Source organism: Ipomoea triloba, chromosome 2 (assembly GCF_003576645.1).
Source record: "Ipomoea triloba cultivar NCNSP0323 chromosome 2, ASM357664v1".
Lineage (NCBI taxonomy): Eukaryota > Viridiplantae > Streptophyta > Magnoliopsida > Solanales > Convolvulaceae > Ipomoea > Ipomoea triloba.
In genome coordinates, this window is record NC_044917.1 from 4,386,169 (window position 1) to 4,414,093 (window position 27,925).

At 35.4% G+C, this 27,925-nt stretch overlaps 4 protein-coding genes across 5 annotated transcripts in view; all 4 read left to right on the top strand.

The window, feature by feature from the left end:
• The first annotated feature begins 4,517 nt into the window (after nt 1-4,517).
• LOC116010101 (isoprene synthase, chloroplastic-like) lies at nt 4,518-12,527 on the top strand. Its single transcript, XM_031249364.1, is given in 8 exon segments — nt 4,518-4,766; nt 5,022-5,286; nt 5,385-5,702; nt 5,705-5,756; nt 5,845-6,063; nt 6,344-6,482; nt 6,568-6,813; nt 12,231-12,527. Coding segments are annotated over 8 exon segments (1,785 nt in total).
• A 2,628-nt stretch (nt 12,528-15,155) lies between these two features.
• LOC116010102 (isoprene synthase, chloroplastic-like) lies at nt 15,156-18,275 on the top strand. Its single transcript, XM_031249365.1, has 7 exons — nt 15,156-15,383; nt 15,980-16,244; nt 16,528-16,882; nt 16,978-17,196; nt 17,351-17,489; nt 17,579-17,824; nt 17,905-18,275. Exons 1-7 carry the CDS (start codon nt 15,156-15,158, stop codon nt 18,196-18,198), a joined length of 1,746 nt encoding a protein of 581 aa, XP_031105225.1. The 3' UTR covers nt 18,199-18,275.
• A 1,135-nt stretch (nt 18,276-19,410) lies between these two features.
• Nucleotides 19,411-21,330, top strand: LOC116007603 (xyloglucan endotransglucosylase/hydrolase protein 9-like). Its single transcript, XM_031248324.1, has 4 exons — nt 19,411-19,640; nt 19,739-19,839; nt 20,337-20,530; nt 20,641-21,330. The coding sequence occupies exons 1-4, from the start codon at nt 19,451-19,453 to the stop codon at nt 21,068-21,070; spliced, it is 915 nt and encodes a 304-aa protein (XP_031104184.1). The 5' UTR covers nt 19,411-19,450; the 3' UTR covers nt 21,071-21,330.
• Nucleotides 21,331-26,443: 5,113 nt separating this feature from the next.
• The window catches only part of LOC116010188 (disease resistance RPP13-like protein 4), a 6,173-nt gene continuing 4,691 nt past the window's right edge, over nt 26,444-27,925 (top strand). The window contains exons 1-2 of one of the 2 annotated variants that reach the window (XM_031249474.1): nt 26,444-26,646; nt 26,763-26,861. The gene's annotated coding sequence lies outside the window, so the exon portion shown is untranslated. The remainder of the gene's footprint in view (nt 26,647-26,762; nt 26,862-27,925) is intronic. The other variant, XM_031249473.1, reaches the window with a different exon arrangement.

The following is a 27,925-nucleotide window of genomic DNA, read 5'->3' on the forward strand; positions in this document are numbered from 1 at the left end:
TTTTTTCATAGGCAAAAAGGAAAGAGATTGAAAAGAGAAGAGGAGAAAAGGAGAAATTGCATTTTTTGTTTGTTTAGTTTGTTTTCTAGAAAACGAACACACACCTTAAGCTAAGAATACAAATCACACACTAAAGTTTTTAAATGGTACGGTGCACCTTCAGTACACAAACTATGCACCTTAAGCACAGAAACAAAGCACTTTAAGTACACAGACCACGCACCTTAAGTTACGAACACAAACCACGCAACACTTAAAGTTTTTAAATGGTGCACCTTCAGTACACAAATTACACACCTTAAATACACAAACAAATTAAACCACTTTAAGAACACAAACCATCCACCTAAAGTTTTAAAATGGCGCACCTTAAGCATACAAATCACGCACCTTAAGAAGGAAAATAACGTACTTTAAGAAGGAAAATCACGGACCTAAAAGGTCTATGTTCAACACTGACGCACCTTAAGCACATAAACCACGCACCTTAAGAAGGAAAACCACACATCTAAGCAACCGCACCGGAGAAGGCCAACTGCACAGGGACCTATTATAATATATATATATATATATATATATGCTCAACATGTTTCGTTACACATATAAGTTGATCTATTTTTAGTGGTTGATACCAAATTGAATAGTTGTTTTGTCTAAATTGATAGTTGAATTGTACATTTATATTTCTGTATTATATTTTTAATATATAGTAGCATTTTGAGGCAAACACACTCAAATTGGTCAGATAGTTAGTTTGGTAACCACAAACTTCTAAGTTTGATTCTGATAAAGCCGTCTATTGACATTCTTAATTTATAGATTTTTTACCGACTATACTCACAATGCGAGCTTTATTGTAGTGTATAATAATCCTTTCAAATTGTCTTGTACAGGCTGTCCTTTTTGGTGTCAATAATCCGACATGACAAACCCTTGGCCAGCAGCGAGCAGGAAATTTCTAGAGAGTGCAGGGAGCAAGATTTTTCCAAAACCACCAACTGAGGCCACCCAACAGCCAGAAATTTTATTTATTTTATTTTATTTTTAATCTCCTGGCCTGTGTCTATAACTTTACTGAATGAAGTGTCGTAATTTGATAGACCGTCCCCTTATCTTTTAAACATAAAAAATTGACTACCAAATAACAAATCACCACTTGTAAATAAAATTTGTTTATATATAAAATTAACGGTCCCGAATTAAATTGAAAAGTAAAAGAAGAATAATCTTCACCGTTTTTTTTTAAAAAAAAAAAAAAAATCAAATTCATCTAGAAGGCTCTGGTCCTCTGGAATAACCCCGTGACCATACGTATAATTATCAACTTTCCCTGGAAACAAAATATCATTCTGGGTAGAATTTAAACCATAAAATCTGGACGGACATCATAGTACGGTGCATGTGATTCTGATCAAGAATTGGGCCAACCCCACCAATTCAGATCATTATTTTCTAAGATGCAATTTTTTCGTGTGTAATAGTACAGTAGACAAAAGCATTTATTGCCTAAGTACTATGAATATATGCAGAGTTCTACTACACATACTCTCAAATTCTACTCCCTTACTTATACTCCCTAAGGTGGCAAACAGACATTGGTTATTTTCATCATGTGGACCCACAGAAAAGTGTCTACATCAATAACATGTGAGAGGGAGTACAATTTGGGAGTATAAAGTGGAAGTGTGTCAAGTATTTTCCATATATGCATGGTTATATGCATGTCAATTTAGGTTGGCGTAACTATTATTGGAAATCATATCGAAATCTGAAAGAAACATGCGGATCAGATCAGGCCGCAGTAATATAATAGTAAATGGCCGCCCTTTACTGTATTCTCAATCCCTCTTTCTATACTTTACCTATTTATTATTGTCTACAAACACCCATCACATTAGATATAACTCTTACACTGAGAGCGCACTCCCTTTCATGTGGGAGTGTAAAGGTGCCACTAGACCACAAGACTTGATTGAATTTATTCGTCAATGAACAGATACTACATTGTAACAGAGCCAGTAGCACTTAATATATATATATATATATATATATAGTAGAGTTTAGGTGTGGCCGCGCCTTCCTGTGCGGTCGGTGCGATTTACACCACTCAATGTTAAGAAATGCACCACACAAATATGCACTATTAGGNAGTACACAAATTACACACCTTAAATACACAAACAAATTAAACCACTTTAAGAACACAAACCATCCACCTAAAGTTTTAAAATGGCGCACCTTAAGCATACAAATCACGCACCTTAAGAAGGAAAATAACGTACTTTAAGAAGGAAAATCACGGACCTAAAAGGTCTATGTTCAACACTGACGCACCTTAAGCACATAAACCACGCACCTTAAGAAGGAAAACCACACATCTAAGCAACCGCACCGGAGAAGGCCAACTGCACAGGGACCTATTATAATATATATATATATATATATATATGCTCAACATGTTTCGTTACACATATAAGTTGATCTATTTTTAGTGGTTGATACCAAATTGAATAGTTGTTTTGTCTAAATTGATAGTTGAATTGTACATTTATATTTCTGTATTATATTTTTAATATATAGTAGCATTTTGAGGCAAACACACTCAAATTGGTCAGATAGTTAGTTTGGTAACCACAAACTTCTAAGTTTGATTCTGATAAAGCCGTCTATTGACATTCTTAATTTATAGATTTTTTACCGACTATACTCACAATGCGAGCTTTATTGTAGTGTATAATAATCCTTTCAAATTGTCTTGTACAGGCTGTCCTTTTTGGTGTCAATAATCCGACATGACAAACCCTTGGCCAGCAGCGAGCAGGAAATTTCTAGAGAGTGCAGGGAGCAAGATTTTTCCAAAACCACCAACTGAGGCCACCCAACAGCCAGAAATTTTATTTATTTTATTTTATTTTTAATCTCCTGGCCTGTGTCTATAACTTTACTGAATGAAGTGTCGTAATTTGATAGACCGTCCCCTTATCTTTTAAACATAAAAAATTGACTACCAAATAACAAATCACCACTTGTAAATAAAATTTGTTTATATATAAAATTAACGGTCCCGAATTAAATTGAAAAGTAAAAGAAGAATAATCTTCACCGTTTTTTTTTAAAAAAAAAAAAAAAATCAAATTCATCTAGAAGGCTCTGGTCCTCTGGAATAACCCCGTGACCATACGTATAATTATCAACTTTCCCTGGAAACAAAATATCATTCTGGGTAGAATTTAAACCATAAAATCTGGACGGACATCATAGTACGGTGCATGTGATTCTGATCAAGAATTGGGCCAACCCCACCAATTCAGATCATTATTTTCTAAGATGCAATTTTTTCGTGTGTAATAGTACAGTAGACAAAAGCATTTATTGCCTAAGTACTATGAATATATGCAGAGTTCTACTACACATACTCTCAAATTCTACTCCCTTACTTATACTCCCTAAGGTGGCAAACAGACATTGGTTATTTTCATCATGTGGACCCACAGAAAAGTGTCTACATCAATAACATGTGAGAGGGAGTACAATTTGGGAGTATAAAGTGGAAGTGTGTCAAGTATTTTCCATATATGCATGGTTATATGCATGTCAATTTAGGTTGGCGTAACTATTATTGGAAATCATATCGAAATCTGAAAGAAACATGCGGATCAGATCAGGCCGCAGTAATATAATAGTAAATGGCCGCCCTTTACTGTATTCTCAATCCCTCTTTCTATACTTTACCTATTTATTATTGTCTACAAACACCCATCACATTAGATATAACTCTTACACTGAGAGCGCACTCCCTTTCATGTGGGAGTGTAAAGGTGCCACTAGACCACAAGACTTGATTGAATTTATTCGTCAATGAACAGATACTACATTGTAACAGAGCCAGTAGCACTTAATATATATATATATATATATATATAGTAGAGTTTAGGTGTGGCCGCGCCTTCCTGTGCGGTCGGTGCGATTTACACCACTCAATGTTAAGAAATGCACCACACAAATATGCACTATTAGGTACACATTACCAAAAAACACACCGTATAAAAAAATACACCACACAGTGTTCAGAAATGCACAATTAGAAACAGGGGAGTTATGGGGTGTTTTTATGCATTTTCATTGTGGTGTATTTCTTAACATTGAGTGGTGCATTTTGTAACATTGAGTGGTATAAACCGCACCGACCGCACAGGAAGGCACGGTCACATTTGAATATATATATATATATATATATATATATATATTATGAAATACAAAAAATTAAATTTAAAAATTATAAAAAATTATTAAAGAAAAAATTGTTAGTTAAACAAAAAAAAAAAAAAAAAAAAAAAGAAGAAGAAGAACTGAAGAAGAAGAAAAGTCCACACAAAGGCAATACGAATGGGGTATATTCCCATGGGCCATGACTCCCCTACGCAGGAATCTCTATAAATAGAGCTTAAAAGACGATCTCCAAATATGAAATGTTGACAAGTAGCACAAAGCTGTCCTCTATTTGCTACACTCAACCAATGGCTACTCGTCTTCAGTTTCTAAACTTCGGTTGCTACTTAATTCACAACAATCTCCCTACACCTACTGATGCTAAGCCACTAACATTACTCCTTAACCGTAACAGTGGTGTTAGCTGGCCACGACAACTTCGATGTCTTGCTACCAGTGCACACAACCAAGAAACTGCCAGACGTTCCGCCAATTACCAACCTAGTTCTTGGAGTTACGATGAATATTTGGTGGACACTACAACCAATGACTCAAAAGTACGAGGTCCCATCAATTACCAATCTAGCTAGTAACGGATGTGTAACTCTTTTTCTTTATACCGCCTTTAAGATGCAGTTAGGTGCTGGACTTGGCCTTTTAAACCTTTTACCGGCCTCCACTTAACACCCGGCCACTAGTCACTGGGTGCTAGACTTGGTCTTTTACTAGCCTCTGTCCATCATGTATTAAATAATGGTGTCTAGCTATATATATTCTAATGCAAAAATATTCTTTACATTTTGTTATCTTAGTTGAGAATACAAGAGGATGCTAGAAAGAAGTTGGAGGAAGAAGTGAGAAACGTGCTTGAGGATGGGAAATTGGAACCATTAGCCTTGCTTGAGCTAATCGACGATATTCATCGTTTAGGGTTGGGTTACAAATTCAGAGAAAGTACTAGTGCATCCCTTGCTATACTAAAGATGTCTACTGGACAAGAAGCCTCAAACTCTAGCCTCCATTCTTGTTCTCTCTATTTTAGATTATTAAGAGAGCATGGCTTTGACATTACCCCAGGTAGGTAAATATTATTTTATTATTTTTAAGGTATCAATAACCATCAATAGCACCTAGCCTTCTAATATTTTGATGGATATTACGGGCTTTATTTGCAGATGTTTTTGAAAAGTTCAAGGATGAAAATGGGACATTCAAGGACAGCTTAGCTAAAGACGTTCGTGGGTTGTTGAGTTTATACGAGGCTTCCTTTCTGGGATTTGAAGGGGAGAACATCTTAGACGAGGCAAGAGAATTCACAACTATGCATCTAAACAACATTAAGGATAAGGTTGATCCAAGAACTGCAGAAGAAGTGAACCACGCATTGGAGCTTCCACTTCACCGAAGAGTGGAAAGGCTAGAGGCCAGGCGTAGAATCCAATCCTACTCCAAATCGGGAGAGACAAATCAAGCGTTATTAACACTAGCAAAGATCGATTCAACACTGTTCAAGCTGTGTATCAAAGAGATCTACAAGATGTTTCAAAGTAAATATTGCAAACCCAAGTCTGATCTCGTCTGCCCAGTGTGTTGTAGATTTTTCTTACTAATTATTTTGTGTGCAATGGATTGTAGGTGGTGGAAAGATACCTCGTTAGCAGATAAGTTGAGCTTTGCTAGGGACAGGCTAATGGAGAGCTTCTTTTGGGCAATTGGAATGTCTTATGATCCTCAACATAGTAAAAGTCGAGAAGCGGTGACAAAAACATTCAAGCTTGTCACGGTCCTCGATGATGTTTACGATGTGTATGGCTCTCTCGATGAACTTGAGAAATTCACTGCTGCTGCTGAAAGGTTTGTTTTGATTTAATTGTATTAAAATCAAGCACTTATTATTACGTCAAAAATTATAGTTAGTAAAGAAGACATAATTTTATTTCCTTATGTCTAGTATCCAGCTACCTAGCATCACATTTTGAAAGGCAGATACTGCCTTGACCCTAAACCTCTGTCCAACAATCATCTAACCATCTAGTACTGGACTTGGCCCTTCAGGTCTCCACTCAATGAATTGGGAATCCATAAAGTTTTCAGTTCCTCATCAATAATTTAGTTCAATTCTATTATAATTCAGATGGGATGTTGATGCAATAAAAGATCTTCCAGACTACATGAAGTTGTGCTATCTTTCTCTTTTCAACACTGTCAACGACTTAGCATATGATACCTTAAAGGACAAAGGAGAAACTGTCATTCCTATCATGAAGAAAGCGGTACGTACGTGCATGTATGTGTGTCAACTTGAATATATTATATTAAATCTGATCTGAGGACTCATTTTATTGATTATTTCTGTAGTGGGCAGATTTATTGAAAGCATTCTTGCAAGAAGCACAATGGATCTACAACAAATACACTCCTACCTTTGATGAATACCTCAACAATGCACGTTTTTCTGTGTCTGGTTGTGTCATGTTAGTTCACTCCTACTTCACCACTCAGAACATCACAAAGGAAGCAATTCATTCCTTGGAGAACTACCATGATCTTTTAATCTGGCCGTCCATAGTTTTCCGCCTTGCTAACGATTTGAGCTCTTCTAAGGTAGGTAAACAACATTATTGGGACTAGGTGCTGAAGATATAATATATAAACATAAATGCACAATCTAATTATCAGTTTAAACTTTTAATTGAGATGGAGCACATGTTTCAATTTGGCATTAAAGTCAACCCTATTTCAAATGTCATGGGTTTGGATCTCTATGTTTCTTAGAGCCCATAAAAAAAGTAATCCGCCCACAAATGTGCCGTCTAATTATCAGTTTAAGTTTTTACTTGAGAAGATGATGTAGGACGAAACAAGAGAAAAAGAGCAATTGAAGCTGAGATAACAAAACACAGGATAATTCTTTTTAAAATATTCAATGTCTCATCAGAAGCTTACAGAAGAGGTTTTATCGATAGACTTACTGGAAGAAAGCAAGAGAAATAACTGCTAGGAAGTTGGGAAGGGTAAACATCACATAGAAAATAACAGTGCATGGGAAAAAGAAATAAACAGTAAATACAAAACACATGCATGTGAATTGTGGCCATCATAATGAAGATGTAAATGTGTTCTGCACGCCATCATTCTCCCCCACCAGATGAAGAACTCGACCTCGAGTTAACAGTGTCTGGATACAATGGGTCATCTGCAGAGTGAAATTTGAACAAATCGGCAACATTAAATGTTTTCGAAATCTTCCAATAATCAGGAATATCTACCACATATGCATTGTCATTGATTTTCTTCAGGATCTTGAAAGGGCCATGTTTCTTTGGGAAGAGCTTATGATAATTACCAGCCGGAAGTCGTTCCTTTCGAAGATAAACCAAGACATCTTCCCCAACATTAAAGAGTTGTTGGCGACGTTTCTTGTCGGCAACAGCCTTATATTTAGCATTAGAAGCCGCCAGTTGTGTTCGGACTTCTTCTTGCACAGATTGGACCTGGTCTGCAATGGAGTCCACCACCTTATGTGTTTTCTCTGTAGAAGGTAAAGGGATAAGATCAACAGCATGTTTTGGCGTCTTCCTGTAAACAACAGAAAAGGGGGAGCGACCAATGGATGCATGAACAGAATTGTTGTAGGCAAATTCAGCTTGAGCCAAGGCGAAGTCCCAATGTTTAAAGTTGCCACTACAGATGCAGCGAACAAGATTCCCAAGAGTGCGATTAGTGACCTCGGTCTGGCCATCTGTTTGGGGGTGTGCAGTGCTACTATACTTCAAACTTGCATCAAACCTCTTCCATAGTGTAGTCCAAAAATGTGACAGAAACTTTGTATCACGATCAGATGTGATAGAACGTGGGACACCATGAAGACGTACAATTTCCTGAAAAAATAATCTAGCAATATGGACAGCATCAGAAGTCTTTCGGCAAGGGATGAAATGCGCCATTTTTTAGAAACGATCAACAACAACAAAGACAGAGTCCACTCCCCGCTATGTTCGTGGCAACCCAAGGACGAAATCCATGGACAAGTCCTCCCAGATATCTTCAGGGATAGGTAATGGCATGTATAATCCAGTGTTCTGCGAATGACCTTTGGATGCTTGGCACACAGAGCAACGTTTCACAAATAAACCAATATCTCTTTTTAATTGAGGCCAATAAAACCGCTCCTCCACAGCTGCAATAGTTTTGTCTCTTCCAACATGACCACCAAGTCCGCTAGCATGCAAATCTCGAATGAGTTGTTCTCGTAATGATGTTCGTGGTATACACAACCGGTTACCCTTGAAAAGATATCCATCTGAAATATGAAAATCTTGAGAACAGTGATGAAGCAGAGCTTGTTTCCATATGTCACTAAAATCATCATCTTCTTCATACAGGTTCTTAAGGATGTCAAACCCGATAATCTCACCCTGTAATGTGACTAATAAGCTCCTTTTTCTGCTGAGGGCATCAGCAACACGATTGGCCGTACCTGATTTGTGCTGGATGTGGAATGAAAATTGCTCAAGATACGATGCCCACCGAGCATGCATTCTGTTCAAGTGTTTCTGGCTGCGAAAATATTTCAAGGCCTCATGGTCCGAATAAATTAGGAATTCACGATGTAGCAGATAATGAGCCCATGTACGTAAGGCCCGAACCACTGCATAAAGTTCTTGCTCATATGTAGACCACCGCTCCCGTGCGGTACTCAAACGTTCACTATAGAAAGCAATTGGCCTCCGATTCTGAGATAATACAGCTCCAATACCTTTGCCGCTGGCATCACATTCCACTTCAAAAACTTTAGAAAAATCTGGTATGGCAAGGACAGGCGCTGTAGTGAGCTTATGCTTTAATTCTGTAAAACTGTTCTCAGTAGCTTCACCCCAACGAAATCCACTCTTTCGTAAACAATCTGTTAATGGTGCAGCAATGGAACTAAAATTTCTAATAAACCTCCTGTAAAAGCTTGCTAATCCAAGAAAACTCCGAACTTCACTCACAGTCTTTGGAGTTGGCCAGTCTTTAACAGCCTGCACTTTCCCTTCATCCACTTGGATTCCTTCATAGCTAATCACAAAACCCAAAAAAACCAATTTAGTAGTCAGAAATGAACATTTTTTTAAATTGGCGTAGAGTTTGTGTTCTCGTAGGGCATTTAAAACCTTCCTCAAATGATTCTCATGTTCAGCATGGCTTCGACTATAAATCAGAATGTCGTCGAAATAAACAACGACGAATTTCCCAATGAATGATTTCAAGACTTGATTCATAAGCCGCATAAAAGTGCTTGGAGCATTAGATAACCCAAACGGCATAACAAGCCACTCGAATAGACCATCACGCGTCTTGAAAGCTGTCTTCCATTCGTCCCCTGGCTTTATTCGAACTTGGTGATAGCCACTCCTTAGATCAATTTTTGAAAACACTGCTGCCCCATAGAGTTGGTCTAACATATCATCAATTCGCGGGATTGGAAACCTATACTTGATTGTTATTTTGTTGATGGCGCGACTGTCAATGCACATCCTCATGCTGCCATCTTTTTTTGGAGTAAGAAGAGCAGGCACAGCACATGGACTCTTGCTTTCTTGAATAAACCCCTTATTTAACAACTCATCAATCATCTTATTCAAAGCTTCATTTTCAACAGGACTCATGCGGTAGTGTGGAAGGTTGGGCAAACTTGAACCTGGGACCAAATCTATTTGGTGTTGGATATCACGTAGAGGTGGTAAGCCGTCAGGGAGGTCTTCTGGTACAACATCAGAAAATTCCTTTAACAAGGAGTGGAGCTCACCAGGTATGACATTAGTTTCAAACTTTCCTTCTTTGGTGACCAGTACCAGAATAATTTTGCTTTTCCGGGCTTCATTCAGAAATTCCTTCCATCTGTTTGATAATGTGATGGCACAAGTTCTTTTATCTTTGGTTTCGTCCCATGTGGCAGGTGGAATAACTATTTTTTTATTTTTCCAAAGAAATGCATACACATTCTGTTGTCCATGATGAGTTGCATCAACATCAAATTGCCAAGGCCTACCAAGAAGAATATGGCAAGCGTCCATGTCTATAACTTCACACACAATTGTATCTTCGTAGCTCTTCCCAATTGAGATAGGGACATGGCAAATCTCTGTAACTGAGACCGATGGGCCCTCCTTGATCCAACCTAGCTTATACGGCTTTGGGTGTGGCTCGGTTGGAAGGTTGAGGTGTCGCACAAGAGACCAAGAGACAATATTATCACAACTCCCATTGTCGACGATGAGTTTACACACCTTCCCCAGGATACTACAATATGCCCGAAAAATATTATTGCGCTGGGCTGGTCCTTTTTCTTCAGTTGTGTATAAGATCCTCTTGATGACAAAACTCACATGCTCACCATCTTCTTCTGCAATTTCAACATTCTCATTCCATTCCTCACTTTCAGTAAGGTCATCAGTATTCTCGGCAACCAAGTTAACTGGTCGTCGAGCTCTACATTCATTTGAACGGTGCCCTGGCTCCCCACATTTGAAACACTTACCCGTCATGGGCTTCGCATAAGGGTTCGGTGCTACACTTCGTGTGGGTTGGTCATTATTTTGTTTTTGTGGATGATTCCTTAATGACACTACTTCATGGATGTTGTCGGGTGGGGTGAGATAGGAATAGGTCGGTTGGAGGTGTTTCCTTGCATGGGTGGTGCGGAAGGTCCACGGGGAACAGAGTTGGAATATTGCCTTCGTTGGTTAGATTGCATGAAAATATCTTCTGCTCGTATCGCCATATTAAATGCTTCATCCACAGACCAGATAGGTGTTAATGTCATCTTCTCCCGAATATTAAACCTCAGCCCGCTGATATATCTGGCAGTTTGTTGTTCTGGGGTTTCAGAGAGATTACAACGAGCTCCCAAACGATAAAACTCCTCTGTGTACTCGTTCACGCTTCGGGATCCTTGTGAACATTTTTGGTACCTTTGAAATAACTGTTGTTGATAATCAGGGGGTAAAAATCTTCCTGACATGAGCTTCCTCATTTTTCTCCATGTGGTGATCGCCATTTTTCCTTGCCTTCTCCTATTATTTTGAGTAACCTCCCACCAAGCAGCGGCTCCTCCGCGTAGTTTATGGGCAACATATTTAGCTTGGCGGTCCTCTGGAATATCCAGCATGTCAAAATATTTTTCAACCTCGTAACACCAATCAAGGAAGGCTTCTACATCCAAATTTCCATTAAAACATGGTAAATCAGCCTTTGGCCGATAATGATTTTGTCTGTGAACTTGGGCATGTTGATTTTGGAGTTCATCTTCAGAGTCACTACTATTTGTATCGCCAAGGGGTGGATTTCCCAACGGTAAAACTCCTTGTGCTCTTCCACCCGGAGGTTGGTTCCTTCTTTGGGGTATGGCTGCGGGGGCTTCACTATTTCCATCGAGTCTTAAGCATAAGTTGGTGAGGATGTTGCGAATTTCTTGAAACTCGCGGTTGACATTCTCTCCTTGTGTTTGAAAAGCTGTCCAAAGAGCATCAAGTCCACGGTCACCGCTCGTGGTCTGATTGTTTCCTCCGTTGTTGCTACCATGTGCCATTACAAGACCAACGAATAGAGAGGAAAAAAAATCGCTATCTCGTTCGTAGCCCAGGAGATTAATGGCTCCGATACCAAACTGATGTAGGACGAAACAAGAGAAAAAGAGCAATTGAAGCTGAGATAACAAAACACAGGATAATTCTTTTTAAAATATTCAATGTCTCATCAGAAGCTTACAGAAGAGGTTTTATCGATAGACTTACTGGAAGAAAGCAAGAGAAATAACTGCTAGGAAGTTGGGAAGGGTAAACATCACATAGAAAATAACAGTGCATGGGAAAAAGAAATAAACAGTAAATACAAAACACATGCATGTGAATTGTGGCCATCATAATGAAGATGTAAATGTGTTCTGCACGCCATCAGAAGATATACGCGCTTCAGTTTTAGGTATGTGAAATAATATGTGGATATTAAGATTATAGTTTTTGATGAGTGATTTGCAGGCGGAAATAGAGAGAGGAGAAACAGCAAACTCGATTACATGCTATATGAATGAGACTGGACAGTCGGAGGAGCAAGCTCGGGAACACATTAGTAAACTAATTGACGAGTGCTTTAAGAAGATGAACAAAGAGATGCTAGCTACTTCAACTTCACCATTTGAGAAATCCTTCATAGAGACTGCAATAAATCTTGCTCGAATTGCTCTGTGCCAATATCAGTATGGTGACGCTCACAGTGATCCTGATGTTAGAGCAAGAAATCGGATCGTGTCAGTTATCATAAATCCGGTTGAATAATTGTAAGATAATGGCAAAAACTTATCTGAGACAATCTGAGACGGGTTGGGTCAATATTATTTGGGTCATAGTTACCATTATGAATTGGTCTTTGATTAGTTTTTATGGTCCAAATTATGTTGATCGGACCCGTTTCACATATTAAGACTTGTGAGACGGTCTCACACAATAGTATAAAATCAAAAATTAAGGAAGCATAAAATAATATACTACTCCATAACATTTATGTATATTATTATTGTTGATATAAAATTTTCATAAGTTTCTTTGCGTGTTTAATTTGTAACATGAGAGTATCTCATGTATTATATTATAACGAAATAATGCTACTTTTTCCTTCTAATAAATTTACTCTTATCTTGAGAAAATTGGTATTGAATTCTCATTAGTCGCTATTACTATAGGTATAATTATTGATTTTCTTTATTTTAACATTCATTTTTTCAATTGTTTTTTGTGGGTGGGTGGGTTACTGAAAGAGCTGAGGTGCCATAACTTGGTAGTCTTGTTATTTTTAAGCTAGTCATTATCAAGGTTGCTTTTACAAATTTACCTTGCGTAATAGTCAAAAGCGGAAATAGGATTAGATGTTCTTGAACACACACGTTAACATAAGATATCTTAGGAATGTCTAATCTTATTTTGATACGGCAGGGCGAAAATCACGTAAAAATCAACACAAGTGAAACAACACACAAGAACTCTTTTGAATTGTCATTTAATGACAATTACGTACAACCACCACTTAAATATATGCATTTTTGTACTTCCATTATCAACACCCAGGGAGTAGAAGTAACGGGTATAGTTTTGGAGTACGCATAGTAAAATTCTTTTATAAATTTGATATTTATATTTAAAAAATAATTAACAAATCTTACTAATTAAAATCTAAATGAAATCAAATTTATTTATTATATTACTCAATATATAATGTATATCATTACTATTGAAGAATTTAAGAAAACAAGGTCGCCAGCTCTAAAAACATGGACTCCATTTGGATAGATCAATGATAGAAAAATAGGTGTAATTAGTTTTATAAATATTGTAAACCTGAAAGTTTATAACAATTATAAAATTGGCTCGGTGTTTTTTTTGTTTTGTTTTTTTTTTTTACTTAACTTTCAACTATTGATGAACTCGATTTACACTTAGAGATCAATCCTTACTTTTTACAAGAAGGGTTTGTTCTCATTTGAACACACCCCTATATATATATATGAGAGGGTTTATGTGAGAACATGCTCCAATAAAAAGTAAGGACGGATCTTATACATCGATCTGTGTAGATCTACTAAAAATAAGGAAAAATCATGTGATCCTTTTTATAAATATATAAATTATAAAATTAATCATGTTCATTTTTTTTTTTTTTTACAAAAACTTTCAACCATTGATAAACCTTAATGAACACTAATGCATAGATCAGACAATAACTTTTTTTTAAAAAAAATTTCTTTTTTCATTTTTTTCTCCCATATTTGTTATTCTATTGTTCAAAAGTAGATGAGTTTTGTAATTGCTCAAAATTTTGATTCTAATAGTATGATAATAAAAGTAAACAAACAAACATGGTAATAAATATTAATTAAAACACATAATAGGTACAAATTCTCCCACCAAACACACCCTTAAATGTGGAACAAGATCAAACAACAATGAACACTTCCACATTACCATTTGCCATAATCTACATCCATCATTTCACTTATTTTTATACTTTTATCATTTACTATTGAGTAGCCTCAAAATGGGAGTACCTTTTAAATATTTGCATTTTCTAGATGGTTTTAGTATGGATAAACTTTGAATATTATATTATATGAGATAAAGTTGCGTATAAAAAAGAGTTTCAAATCTCACATGTAACTAATATTAGACTAAGTCATTCAATTAAGTGCATTTTAAATTCATGTCTATTACATAATATATCGTAATTTAAATTAATTTCCAATTTTCAAATCATCATCGATCATTGAAATTGAATGTTCAACAAAATCAATATTTCTATTAATTAATGTCATAATCTTATTTATCACCACCACCACCATCAACAACCCAGTTTTATTAAAAATCAAAAGTTGCATTTCAGATACATGCATCCCTATTAATTACATCCCAGTTTTTTAATAACCTAGGTTTCCTTGACTTCATCCAACTCTATCCAAGATTTGATTAACCTGCCCCAAGCCTATAGGAGGTAAATTGAATAAATTAACATTCTAAATTTCTAATCATCATCGATTATCACTTCTATGTAATAAGATGAGGATTAAATTTCCGTACTAATTATTATCCGTATTATATATATATAAATTTTATTCATTAAAACAAATAATAATGATAATAATAATAATAATAATAATAATAATAATACAGTAGTATATAACGAGTTGAGAATTGAATAACAAAGTCAACCCAGTTACACTTGTATTAGCCCAGTCAAAAATAAAAGCAAAACCAAACAAAAAATCACAGAAAAGTCAAAACGAAGGGTATACCCATGATCCCCTAGCTACTATAAGAAGGGATCTCCATAAATAGATGGCAATCTCCAATTATGAAATTGTTCACAAAGTATCACAAAGCTGCCCTTTGCTCAATTTGCTATTATACACTCAACCAATGGCTAATCATCTTGAGTTTCTAAACTTCGGTTGCTTCTTAACTCACAACAATCCCCCTAAAGATTCTAAGCCAAAAACATTACTTCTTCCCCGTTACAGTGTTAAATTGGCGAGACAAGTTCGATGTCAAACAAGTAATGACAAAATTACTAGGCGTTCCGCAAACTACCAGCCTAGTTCTTGGAATTACGATGATTTGGTGAACATTACAACCAATGATTTCGAGGTATATAGTTTTACCTTATGTTTTCTTAATTTTATTTCCTATTGGAGTGTTTGAAAAATGGATTATCAACCAAAATCCAGCATGCTTGACAATAATTTAACTTGTTTGACTAATCAAACAACTAATATGAGTGTTGGCTAAACGACTTTTTGGCTTAGCTTATTGATGTGAATAAGCTGGAGAATTTTTTTTTTTTTTTAGTTTGAGTAGCTTATTGATATCATTTTATTGTATTTCTGATCTGTTTTAGAAATGTAATTTATCTTTACTAGTTGTTGGTTATTGTAGTGTTTATATTTATTCAAATTTTTTTCAAATTTATATTTTTAATATCATAAATGCTTAGAGCTAGATATTTGAATTCACTCCTAACCCAAGACACTTATATATATATATTTAAACAACTCTTTTTCTTTTTGTTTTCCCTCATCCAATCCAATCCATGACGAATAATAGAAGTATAATTCCCTACATCTATACTTAGCATTTCCCATACATTAAATCACTATTTGTTTGTGCATACAAGGCATTAAATAATGGCGTTTAATGTATTCGAAGGTAAAAATGATTCTAAATGTATATTATTATGTTATTAGTTGGGAATTGAAGAAGAGGTTAGACAGAAGTTGGAGGGAGAAGTGAGATACGTGCTTGATGAGGGGAAATTGGAAGTGGTAGCCTTGCTTGAGTTGATTGATGATATTCGTCGTTTAGGGCTAGGCTACAAATTCAAAGAAAGTAGCAGTAGAGCACTGGCTAAATTAAGGATGTCTCAAGGACAAGAAGCTACAAACACGAACCTCCATTCTTGTTCTTTGTATTTTAGATTGCTGAGAGAGCATGGTTTTGACATTTCTCCAGGTAAATATGCATTTTATTATATTAATTGAAGCATGTGCTCCATCTCAACTAAAAGTCTAAACTTATAGTTGAATTGCATATTATATTTGGGATGACTCTGATACCAAATTGAAGCATGTGTTCCATCTCAATTAAAAGGCTAAGCTTATAGTTGGATTGCACATTTATTTTTATATATTATATGCTCAACAATATTATTCCCTAGATGGTCTCACACAAGTTTTTGACTGCGTGGACATAATTGTGCATGCGGTATGCCTCTTACATCATAATTTCCGGGCAGATGTTTTTGAACAATTCATGGACAACATTGCTGATGAAGAAGTCCGTGGGTTGTTGAGTTTGTACGAAGCTTCGTTTCTGGGATATGAAGGTGAGAAGATATTAGAAGAGGCCAGAGAAGTCACAAGTATGCATCTAAAGAGCATTAAGGATAGGATTGATCCAAGAAGTGCAGAAGAAGTGAACCATGCATTGGAGCTTCCATTTCACCGAAGAGTGGAAAGGGTAGAGGCAAGGCGGAGCATCCAATCCTACTCCAAATCGGGAGAAATAAATCAAGCCTTGTTAACACTCGCAAAGATTGATTTCAACACCGTTCAAGCTGTGTATCAAACAGATCTACAACATCTTACAAAGTAAATGTAACTACTATATATTATTGCAAACATTGATTAATTTTTCTTAATTATTAATAATTTTGTGTGCAATATATATAATGGCCGGATTCTAGGTGGTGGAAAGATACAACGTTAGCAGACAAGTTGAGCTTTGCTAGGAACAGACTAATGGAGAGCTTCTTTTGGGCAATTGGAATGTGTTATGATCCTCAAAATAGCAAATGTCGCGAAGCCGTGACAAAAACATTCAATCTTGTCACGGTTCTTGATGATGTCTACGATGTATACGGATCTCTAGATGAGCTAGAGATATTCACTGCTGCTGTTGAAAGGTTTGTCTTTATATAGTTCTGAAGAGAAATGAGCATGTATATATGAATCTAAAGCCATTAATTTTCAAATCATCATCAATTAAGTTTAGTAATTCAAACTTGGATTGGGAATTCAAATTAAAACTGTATGCATGCATATATGGTTCTAATTCAGATGGGGTGTTGATGTGATAGAAGACCTTCCAGACTACATGAAGTTGTGCTATCTTTCACTTTTCAACACTATCAATGACCTAGCCTATGATACCTTAAAGGAGAAAGGAGTAACTGTCATCCCTATCATGAAGAAAATGGTACGTTAATGCGTGTGGTAATTTATTGAGGATGCTCTTAAGTAACTCTAAAGCCTCGATCATTTTAATTTATTGATATCCGCATGCAGTGGGCAGATTTATTGAAAGCATTCTTGCAAGAAGCACAATGGATGTATAACAAATACACTCCTACATTTGATGAATACCTCAACAATGCACGTTTTTCTGTGTCTGGTTGTGTCATGTTAGTTCACTCCTACTTCACCACTCAGAACATAACAAAGGAAGCAATTGATTCCTTGGAAAAGTACCATGATCTTTTAATCTGGCCGTCCATAGTTTTCCGCCTTGCTAACGACTTGAGCTCCTCTAAGGTAGGTAAACAAATTTATATTCTGGGTTTGGTAAATGTAATGTAAATCAATAAGATTTTAGTTATTTGAATGATTTGCAGGCTGAAATAGAGAGAGGTGAAACAGTGAATTCGATTACTTGCTACATGAAGGAAAGTGGATTGTCGGAGGAGCAAGCTCGGGAACACATTGATAAACTAATTGATGAGTGCTTTAAGAAGATGAATAAACAGCTGGTGGCTTCAAATTCACCATTTGAGAAATCCTTAACAGAAACTGCTATAAATCTTGCTCGAATTGCTTTGTGCCAGTACCAGTATGGAGACGCTCATAGTGATCCTGATGTTAGAGCAAGAAATCAGATTGCGTCCATTATCATTAGTCCGGTTGACTAATTGTCATATGCATTCTTTTAGGCAAGCACAAATAAATTAACTTGGAATTATATATCAAATAATAGTACTACGTAGCATTTCTGTTGTTTTTTTTTTTTTTTTTTTTAAATTATACTGGGAATTAGTTCTTGTGGAAACGCTATTTTAATCCCTAATTTATACTTGTCATGTAAAATAATGAGAAAATTGTACTTTTAGTCCAATGTCTATAAGGGTCTTGTTAATTACAACACTTGACTTTAAAAATTAATGAATTAGTCCCCTAACCATGCATTTTTTAACACATTTGGTCCTCCGGCCAGAAAAACGTAACTCGTTTTAAATTACTTATAGCCATGTATTAGGTAGGCTTAGAGCATTTGAAGCATTTGTATAGCTATATATTGATTACAATAAATTAATCAATTACTAAGCAAGTTGCTTTATTGTAAGATTTGAAATCAATTAAAATTTAACTTTTAGAAAATACTGATATGATGCCTCCGACATTATAATAATTAAAAAAAAATTATAAAATAACGGGGAATATAGTCACCCACATTTCAACAGGTACAGTGGAAAGATTGTTGCAAATCATTCCTTTTTTACACCTATTGACTGGCACCGACTAATGGGGCCGGTCCATCGACTTTAATCCAGGTAATCAAAATTTCACAACGGCTATAATATTTAATTTTATAGTGAATAATTTATTTTCCCATAAAAGTAAAGTAATTGTTGTGTGCTAAATTTGAGAGTGAAATATACTGACACTTATATATTTTTTACTGACACACATTTGATCAAATTTTTAATAAATGAAGATATTAAGTTAGATGACAATAGAAATCTAGAATCACTTCAAAAAGTAAATTAAATTGTACTTATCAAATTAAAATTAAAAAATTTTGATTGAAATTTGTTAAGATCCAAGCGTTTATCACTATAACAAAAGTTATAGCTCGTAGCGAAAGTATAACTTTATTTCATTACATCATCCTGTCAAATTTTGTAGAGACATGATGTTGGACTTGACTCTTTACCAGTCTCGGCCAATAATTATTGGACTTCCTCCTCCATCACCTGTTAGTGTTAATCATATTTTATTCCTGATGAGACTCGAACCCGTGACCTGTACCTACATGAACAACGTGGCACTCTGCATTCCCATCTCTCCATCTGGCTGGCTATAAAAGCCACCACACTCTTCACATCTTTTGCAGATTGGCTTCACAGTGCACTTTCTCTCTGAAATTCATACCACATTTTTTACATGCGAAAAATGGCCCCTTTCTCTTTTCCAACGTTAATGGGTGTTTGTGTGGTTTTTGTGATGGCGGGTCTGGTGATGAGCTCATCATCATCAACCTCAAGATTTGATGAGTTCTTTCAACCGAGTTGGGCTCTGGATCATTTTCTCTACGAAGGAGAGGTTCTCAGGATGAAGCTGGATACCAATTCTGGTACTTCAATTCATTCAATCTCTCCCATCATCATATCATTTTCACATTAATTTATCAATTTAGAAGCTTTATTGTAATATAATGGTTGGAATTTGCAGGTGCTGGTTTCTCTTCCAAGAGCAAATACATGTTTGGGAAAATCACCGCTCAGATCAAGCTTGTAGAGGGTGACTCTGCTGGCACTGTTACTGCCTTTTATGTGAGCTTCTTGGTTCCTTGCCACCTGTTCATCATGACGTGGCGATCACTCAGAAAAACAAATTTATTATTACATGGCCACAATCATTATCTAATAAATTAATAATGAATATATTCAAATAAAAAAAAAAGTTAATGACTGTATTGTGCTTCACTGCTGGCAGGACTAGTATCTAGTGTGTTGGTACTTATGGTGACTCACTAGTCCATTAAATAAAGACTAGTATCTAATGTCTGAGTCCACTATATTAGGTATAATTTAACTCTCACTATCTATCATGATCTAATTAATCTGATATGTCTTAGTTTTTAGTAGATTAATAATTTAATCAATTCGGGCCTTCATGTCATCAGCATCAATTCAACGTCCACCAAAAGTCATTCTTTACTTTTTTGTTTGGCTTTACTTTGAATAATGCATAATTGCTTTGCATGTCAACTTTACTAGTTGCAGACATATCCTTTTACGTACTGTTAATGTTTGTTGAAATGTTGCAGATGTCGTCGGATGGTCCAAAACATCATGAATTTGATTTCGAGTTCCTGGGTAACACTACCGGTGAACCTTATCTTCTCCAGACCAATGTCTACGTCAATGGTGTGGGCAATAGAGAGCAAAGATTCAGCTTGTGGTTTGACCCATCCAAGGACTTCCATCGTTACTCCATCTTTTGGACTCAACACCGCGTAGTGTAAGTTCAAATCTAGTTTTTGTAGACAATGACAGCCATTAACTTAATAACTATAACTTTCTTAGTTTAAGTCAGTCAATGAATTGAAGTGTTTTCAACGTGTCATGCAGATTCCTAGTTGATGACATACCAATTCGAGTGCACACGAACATGGAGCATAAGGGTCTACCGTTCCCAAGGGACCAAGCCATGGGCGTGTACAGCTCAATTTGGAACGCCGACGATTGGGCCACACAAGGTGGGAGGGTGAAGACCGACTGGAGCCACGCGCCCTTCGTTGCCTCCTACAAGGGATTTGAGATTGACGCTTGCGAGTGCGTGGCCACGGTGGCGGCCGCCGAGAACATGAGGCGGTGCAGTAATAGCAACAACGGCGAGAAGCGGCGGCACTGGTGGAACGACCCCACATTTTCCGCCCTCACAGTCCACCAGAGCCACCAGCTCATGTGGACTCACGCAAACCATATGGTCTACAATTATTGCACCGACACCGCTAGGTTCCCCGTTCCTCCCGTCGAGTGCCTTCACCACCGCCACTAGTCACGTTATCCCGATCAGATCAATTCTGAAATATGGACCTGCCGGCAAGGGGTACGGTGTGAATTACACATGTATGTATAAATTAAAGAAGCATAAAAGCGTGTGTTACGACGTAATTTTGTATCAGCTCTCGATTATATTGTAGCCCGTGTAAAATATGCAATGTACTACGTGTCCATTAATATATGTATTTGTTTTACGCTATTATTATAAGGTTTGACCATTAATAATAATAATAATAATATATTTTCTCATAACAATACAATAGGTTTACTTATTTTTTCTTGTATACTCTTTTTCTCTCAAAAATATTTAGTAAACATGACTAAATGGGGACATACACAAAAGATATATATAATCTCCCTACTTTGGCTATACAATTTATATTGAGTTATTGATATTCTTTTACCAACTTTTTCATGTTGCATAATTAGTCGCCGAATGTACATTAAATTTTATTAGATAACAAAATGACACCTCATGTGTCACTACGACATTAGAGGTAGATAAAGAGGGTCAAAATGGGTGAACAGTTCGAGATGACTAAGGAAAAAAAAAAAAAGAAAGTAGGTGAAACGAAGTGATAAAAAGATTAATTAAAGATACTGTGCGGTACGTGAGTAAATAGAGGGTCCCAGTATCAATAAATTCCTGAAAAAATACAGTAGAGGAGTAGGCTATCTTAGTCTTTATGGGATCTGTGAAGGAAAGCAGAGGGGGCCCCGCCCCGTGATAAAAATGAAAAGCTCAACTACCTGGCCCCTCTTATCATTCCAATGCTTAAATAAACAAAGGGATTTTATTTGGTAGGGCATTCTCCATAGATTTCACACATTTTATTTACATACATGGAAAATATGAAGTGGGTCTTTTTAAATTTTTTTTTTTTGAAAGCAGGTCTTTTTAAATTTAATTAGAAGCTTTTAATATTTTATAAAAGAGTATTTTGTCATCTTTATAATCTTATTCAATTATAATAGTATTATTCTCGTTCTGTGAAGTCTAGTACAATCAAAGGTTCCAAGTAACATACGAAAGGAGGACATTTTATATGGGATATATAACATCAGGTTTTTAGTGAGAAGTTAGCTGCCATGCATCACGTTTATCATTTTCATAAGCAGAGAGTACAGTGTCTGTTGAGCGTTGGTGTAATGAGAGTAGATAGGTATGGTATGCATATGCCCATACCAACTGTGAGTGTAAAGCCAAATATATACAGAATTGCAGACGGCTGAGTCATCTCATGAAAATGAAGCATCATCATTATTGCTTTTGTGGTAGGCCAACTATATGGTTTACAAACTCCTAAAACAAACAAACACCAAAAAAAATCCAATTCTCTATTGCTCAACTTAGCTAGCTAGGGATGTAAATGCATGCCAACAAAATTTATTCATAAATTATGTGAGTTTGACTAAGTAAATATCTTAATTTAACTCACTTACTATGTCTCAAGTTCGAGTGATTTTAGCAACGAACCAAGTGGGGACTTGAACTTTCAATACTCAAGTCTAACAACCCATGAATTTAATCAAACTTTTTTAATAACAATTCATGTGCACTCCACGCGCTAATTGGGCACGTAAAAGATCTACATGATTTTTTTATTTTTATTTTTTGCTTTTCTTATTTTTTTTTTCTGCTGCTCTATCTTAGTTGTATTAATTATTGGATCACCATGTTAATTACCTTTCTTGAAAATTGTTATGGTCTTCATTAATACAACTATTCTTGATTTCACGATTTTCTCCCTAATTTTGTGCCGAAACATAATAATTGCATTCCAACTTGTATGCCATATTCTAAAGGTTAAATGGCCTATATCTCCTATTTTGTTGACCTGCCTCTTATACCTCTTTGGATTTTTATGAAAGCCAATATTCATTTGTTTAACTCACAAAAAAAAAAGAAAAAAAAAAAAGAAGATAAATCGTATCATTCATATTTTACTTACTCCACTATTGTTTTTGGGCATAAACATGGTTTTTAGTGATGAATGAGTATCATACCAAACAGCTGGAACCAGTTTCACAGAGGGAGGTAATTAGGATAGGGTAATCAATTAAAGCAGCATGATTAAGCTTGGGTGGACCCTGGTATAATTAGCTCATGCATGGGGATTAGTATTATTGATGTTATTTTTGGATTCACTTCAAATTTATTCACAATATTTCTATTTATGATGTAACTTATATTTCTTTTTAAATAGTAAACTTAATTGTTCAACTAATAAAACGAGTTGAGGTCAAATTCTATCACACTTTCATACATCCCTTTAGCTAGCTAGATGTATTTAAAAAAGGATTTCCATCCAAAGGAATCCACAATCTAATGCTTTTAAAAATGGGTAATACTACTACATCAACTCACTTGATAATTTATTTTCAAAAGACAAGCATGTTAACATAAAATTGTTAGAAATAATTTATCTGTTGATTCGTATAAGTGTGACTGAAGCTCGAACCCACCTCCTTCTACATGAAGATGCAACTGGGTGTCACTAAACCATAAGGTTATCCTCAAGTTTTAATTATCAATAAAATTATCTTTGACTAAAAAAAAGAAGAAGATAAACACAAGGAAATGAAGGAGTATAGTGCTGGTCTGTTGTAAAAGAAAACTTCAAAAAGGCCGGATATATATATTGCAATATGTCAATATTGAATCTGAATGATTATGAGACGCCATCAATCGAGGTAATACTTGTTGGTAATATTTTGGGCCTCGTTAACATTTTGAATACACAAGAACTTGGCCTCACAAAATTAGAAATTGGGCCAGTCCCCAAAAATCGTTAAATGTATCCCACTAATAAAGAAAGGTTGAACAACTCTTTCTCTAATTATTTGTATGTGGACTATGATTTACATTATAAGGTTGATTATGATATACAAGTTCATCAATCATTATTGCATGGACCATTGTGGACCAAAAATAAAATGTACATTATTTTTGTACTGAAGGTACATTATTTTTGTACTGTAGGTACATTATTTTAGGGTACATTATTTTTGTACTGTAGGTACATTATTTGATATATACTATCAAATAATGTACCTACAGTACAAAAATAATGTACCTTCAGGATAAAAATAATGTACTTTTTATTTTTGGTCCACACAGCTGTGTAGACCATGGTCCATGCAATAATTTGCCCAAGTTCATTTTTAGTATGCTGAAATTTCATTTTTAATGTATTACAAGTTCATTTTTTAAGGTCCATTCTTATTATATTACCTAAAATAACCTATAGTATATATATTAAAAATTGAACTTTCATTATACTAAAAATGAATATTTATCCCTAGTCTACCGTATAATTTTCCCTCCAAATTCCATGCATTCAATTCCCAAAATATTATATACTGAGAAAATGAGAGCTAGGAAGTATTGAGAGGAGAGAATTTCACTTAGGAGTTAGGAGTAGTATTAGAGTTAGGTTACAATAGAGAGAGATAGTGAGATCAAAATCTATTTTGTAAAAGTGTTCCTAAACTTTCAAAGAGATTACCTTTCTTGTGTTTTAAGAGATCAATTTGTAACTAATGTCCAAGATTTGGAATTTACTTTTTTAATTCAGGTGGAGTACCTTAATTAGTTGATTGAGCATCATAAATATCTTGAGATCGAAAAGGACTTGTAAGGATTTCAAAAGTTTTTTCTACTTATTTCCAAATTTTCTTTGCAAAATATATATATATATATATATACACACACACACATTATTTTTTATCAGTTGTGGTAGTCAGCGTCGAATAATTATTCATAAAACCAACAATAATGATCCTAGATATGGGATGTGCAAACCCTAGAAATAACAATCAATAAAGAAAGACCAATCCAGAAACAAGATTAATTTATTGTTTGGGTCTTGGTCATCGATATGATGTTTTCAGCTTTAATTTATGTAACTTTATTTGATGTAAGAAAAAGCAGTGATAAAGTGATGGAGACTGGTGAGTGGTGATTCCTTCATGCATGCAACTAACCCTGTATGGTCCATTGAGTGAATTATAAAGGCAGAATTTTCAACAATTCAAGTTGAAGAAGGCGTACTGCGTACTGAAGAGAAGATACTCGCATATAATCTGCAGGCCACAGATTAGTGAGTGCTGTACAGAGAGCTAGCGCCAATTGTGAGCATAAATATAATATGTGCAGTCCAACTATCAGCTTAGGTTTTTAGTTGAGATGGAGCACATGTTTTAATTTGGTATCAGAGCCATGCAAAAGGTCATGGGTTCGAATCTTAGGCTTTTAGTTGAGATATTCCAATAAAGTACGTACTGCTCCAAATGGTGGATTACAGTTGTAAGGATATGATAATCATTATTCATCGTATAAGTGCTCTTTGGTTGCCACAAAATAAAGCTAGATAGCTCCGTGCCAATCTTTTTTTCTCCCAGGATGCCCTACGATGTTTTGATGTTTGTACGTAAAATATCTCTCCTCCGATCCTTTAATTTGAGCTAATATTCTCTGCAATATAAGTGGGATGGATATGATGATTAAAGCGTCCACGTACAACAAATTAATTAATTTAAGAATCTAATCTTTATTTTCCGGCCGGCACGATAGATGAGAATCTTTTAATTCCAACAATGAAAAGAAAGCAACGTGAAACACATGGGATCCTTTCTATACATGGAATTGAAGATGAACGCTGACCATAGCTGCCTGCAACTTTACTGTAGTGATGAATAATAATGATATGATGATGCCATTTGCTCTGCTCAGATCAGGTCACAGACTACGTACTTCAAAAAATTCTATTAAATAATGTTAATTTTGTTTGAGTAGGATATTTTCAGACATCAGACCAAAATTAAAACACGTGGTCTAAGTTGATCAAGAAAACATAATGAGCCTGAAGGTGGCAGATTTTATTGAACCAAAGGAGTGAAGTGAGTCTCATTGGAGTAGTCCTCTTGGAATTACTAATGGGAGTCTCATAGTCATCATGTTGTACGTGTAATTCTTTTATTTTGAATTTATTAGATAATGAAAGAAACATATAGTCATTATATATTATAAAATGTGCATGCACTAAATAAACTTTGTTCTTGTGTAATAGCTCACAAATTATACATACATGTAAGAATGGGACTAGACATTAAATCTAATTGGGTGGATATGAAAGAAAACACAAAATCATTAAGGCCAATCACAAAAGACATGCATGCAGTTGCCAACTCAGACCAAATAAAAGTAGTAGAAACTTGAGCACTACTAGCTAGTACTAGTCTACTACTTTACTACTTTTTTGGAAATTTGGAGACTAGACTACCCATGCAAAACCAAGTGGGGCCCGCCCGGCCATTTATAAATACAAAAACCCACCATATCCTTGGGGCATTATATTTTACAGCTGATATGCCACAGAAAATGGCCAATTATTAGACAATATTATATTATATGTTTTTTCTCAAGAGTGCTGGCCTGGCATATATGAACATCATATCATTTCATATAACCAGGCTTAGCTTGTTCACTCAACTACATATATACCAATTTCACATTTGCTTATCAGATCAGATCTGCCTCTTCTCTTCTCTCCATCGGCTAAACACTATGTATGTCATATATATGTCTATTTTTGTCTTCCCATCCATACGTGTTTTTCATTCATGCATGTATTGTATGTAACACAGTTTAATGAATTGCATTTCCTGTAATCTATTTTACTCAGATCGATCGACCAGCAAAAGGACAGCAGAAATACACAGACATCAGCCATGCATGCCCGCCCAAAACATAATTAAGACAGCCGCGACTGCCAGGTACTTACGTACGTAATTAACAACTAACGTAATTATATATGTTAGTTAGTTTCTCTAAACGTACTAATGCCGCCTCTATTACTCTCACATCTTGTCTCTAAGCATATCTCTATGCATGCTTTCACAGCTAGAATACCCCTATTTTTGTCCACCAAAATTGGAGGGTTTTTGGATACAAATCTTTCATCAACTTTTTGTATGTCTCCCTATGTGAGTAAGGAAAACAAAGGCTAGAAAATTTCTATCTACTTAAAAATTGGACAGAAAATTAAAATGTATGAACACTTAACAGACTAGCTTGTCGGATTCGAACCCAGAATAACATATAGGCCATGTTTTGGTAAATGACTGTTAGATGATGTTGTTAGCTGATTGGGTTAGAAGGTATAGGGCTTGTTTGGTAAATGGCTGTTAAATGATTTTGTTAGCTGTTTGAGTAGCCTTTTGAAATTTAGTATTTTAGATTTACAAAAAGTTTATTAACCAAACACTTATATTATTTTTTAACAAAGTCAAACAACTAATAATGGTCAAATAGGCCAAAATTGGCTAATAAGCTAATTATTTACCAAACAAGGCCATAATGAGGGGAAAGATGAGGTGGACTTTTTCGTTTTCATAAATTATATTTTTTGTCACCTAAAGGATATTTGAGTTTGTTGATGACCTTGTGGTCTAGTGACACAAATTGATTTGGGAGGTCATAGATTCGAGCCCACAATGTTGACTCTTTGTGTTTCAATAAGTTGAGAAAGTAATTATGTAACATAGTCAATAGTGCTAAAAAAAATGTGTAACCCAATTTTTAAGAAAAGATAAAACGTGATTTATTATTATTATTATTATTATTGCTCTTTTAAAAGTGATGAGTTGGAGTCCATATAGAAAAATGAAAAGGAGTAATGGTAAATATTGTAAAATAACAAAAACATTGATAAATGAAGTGTTATGAATAGTGCATATTCTCTGTACGTACGTCCTTTCTTCTTTTTCATCTATTTTTCTCCTCCTTTCCTCCCTTTCTTCTTTTTATTCTCTATCTCCTCTTTTTTTCCTTTTTTTTTTTTTTTTT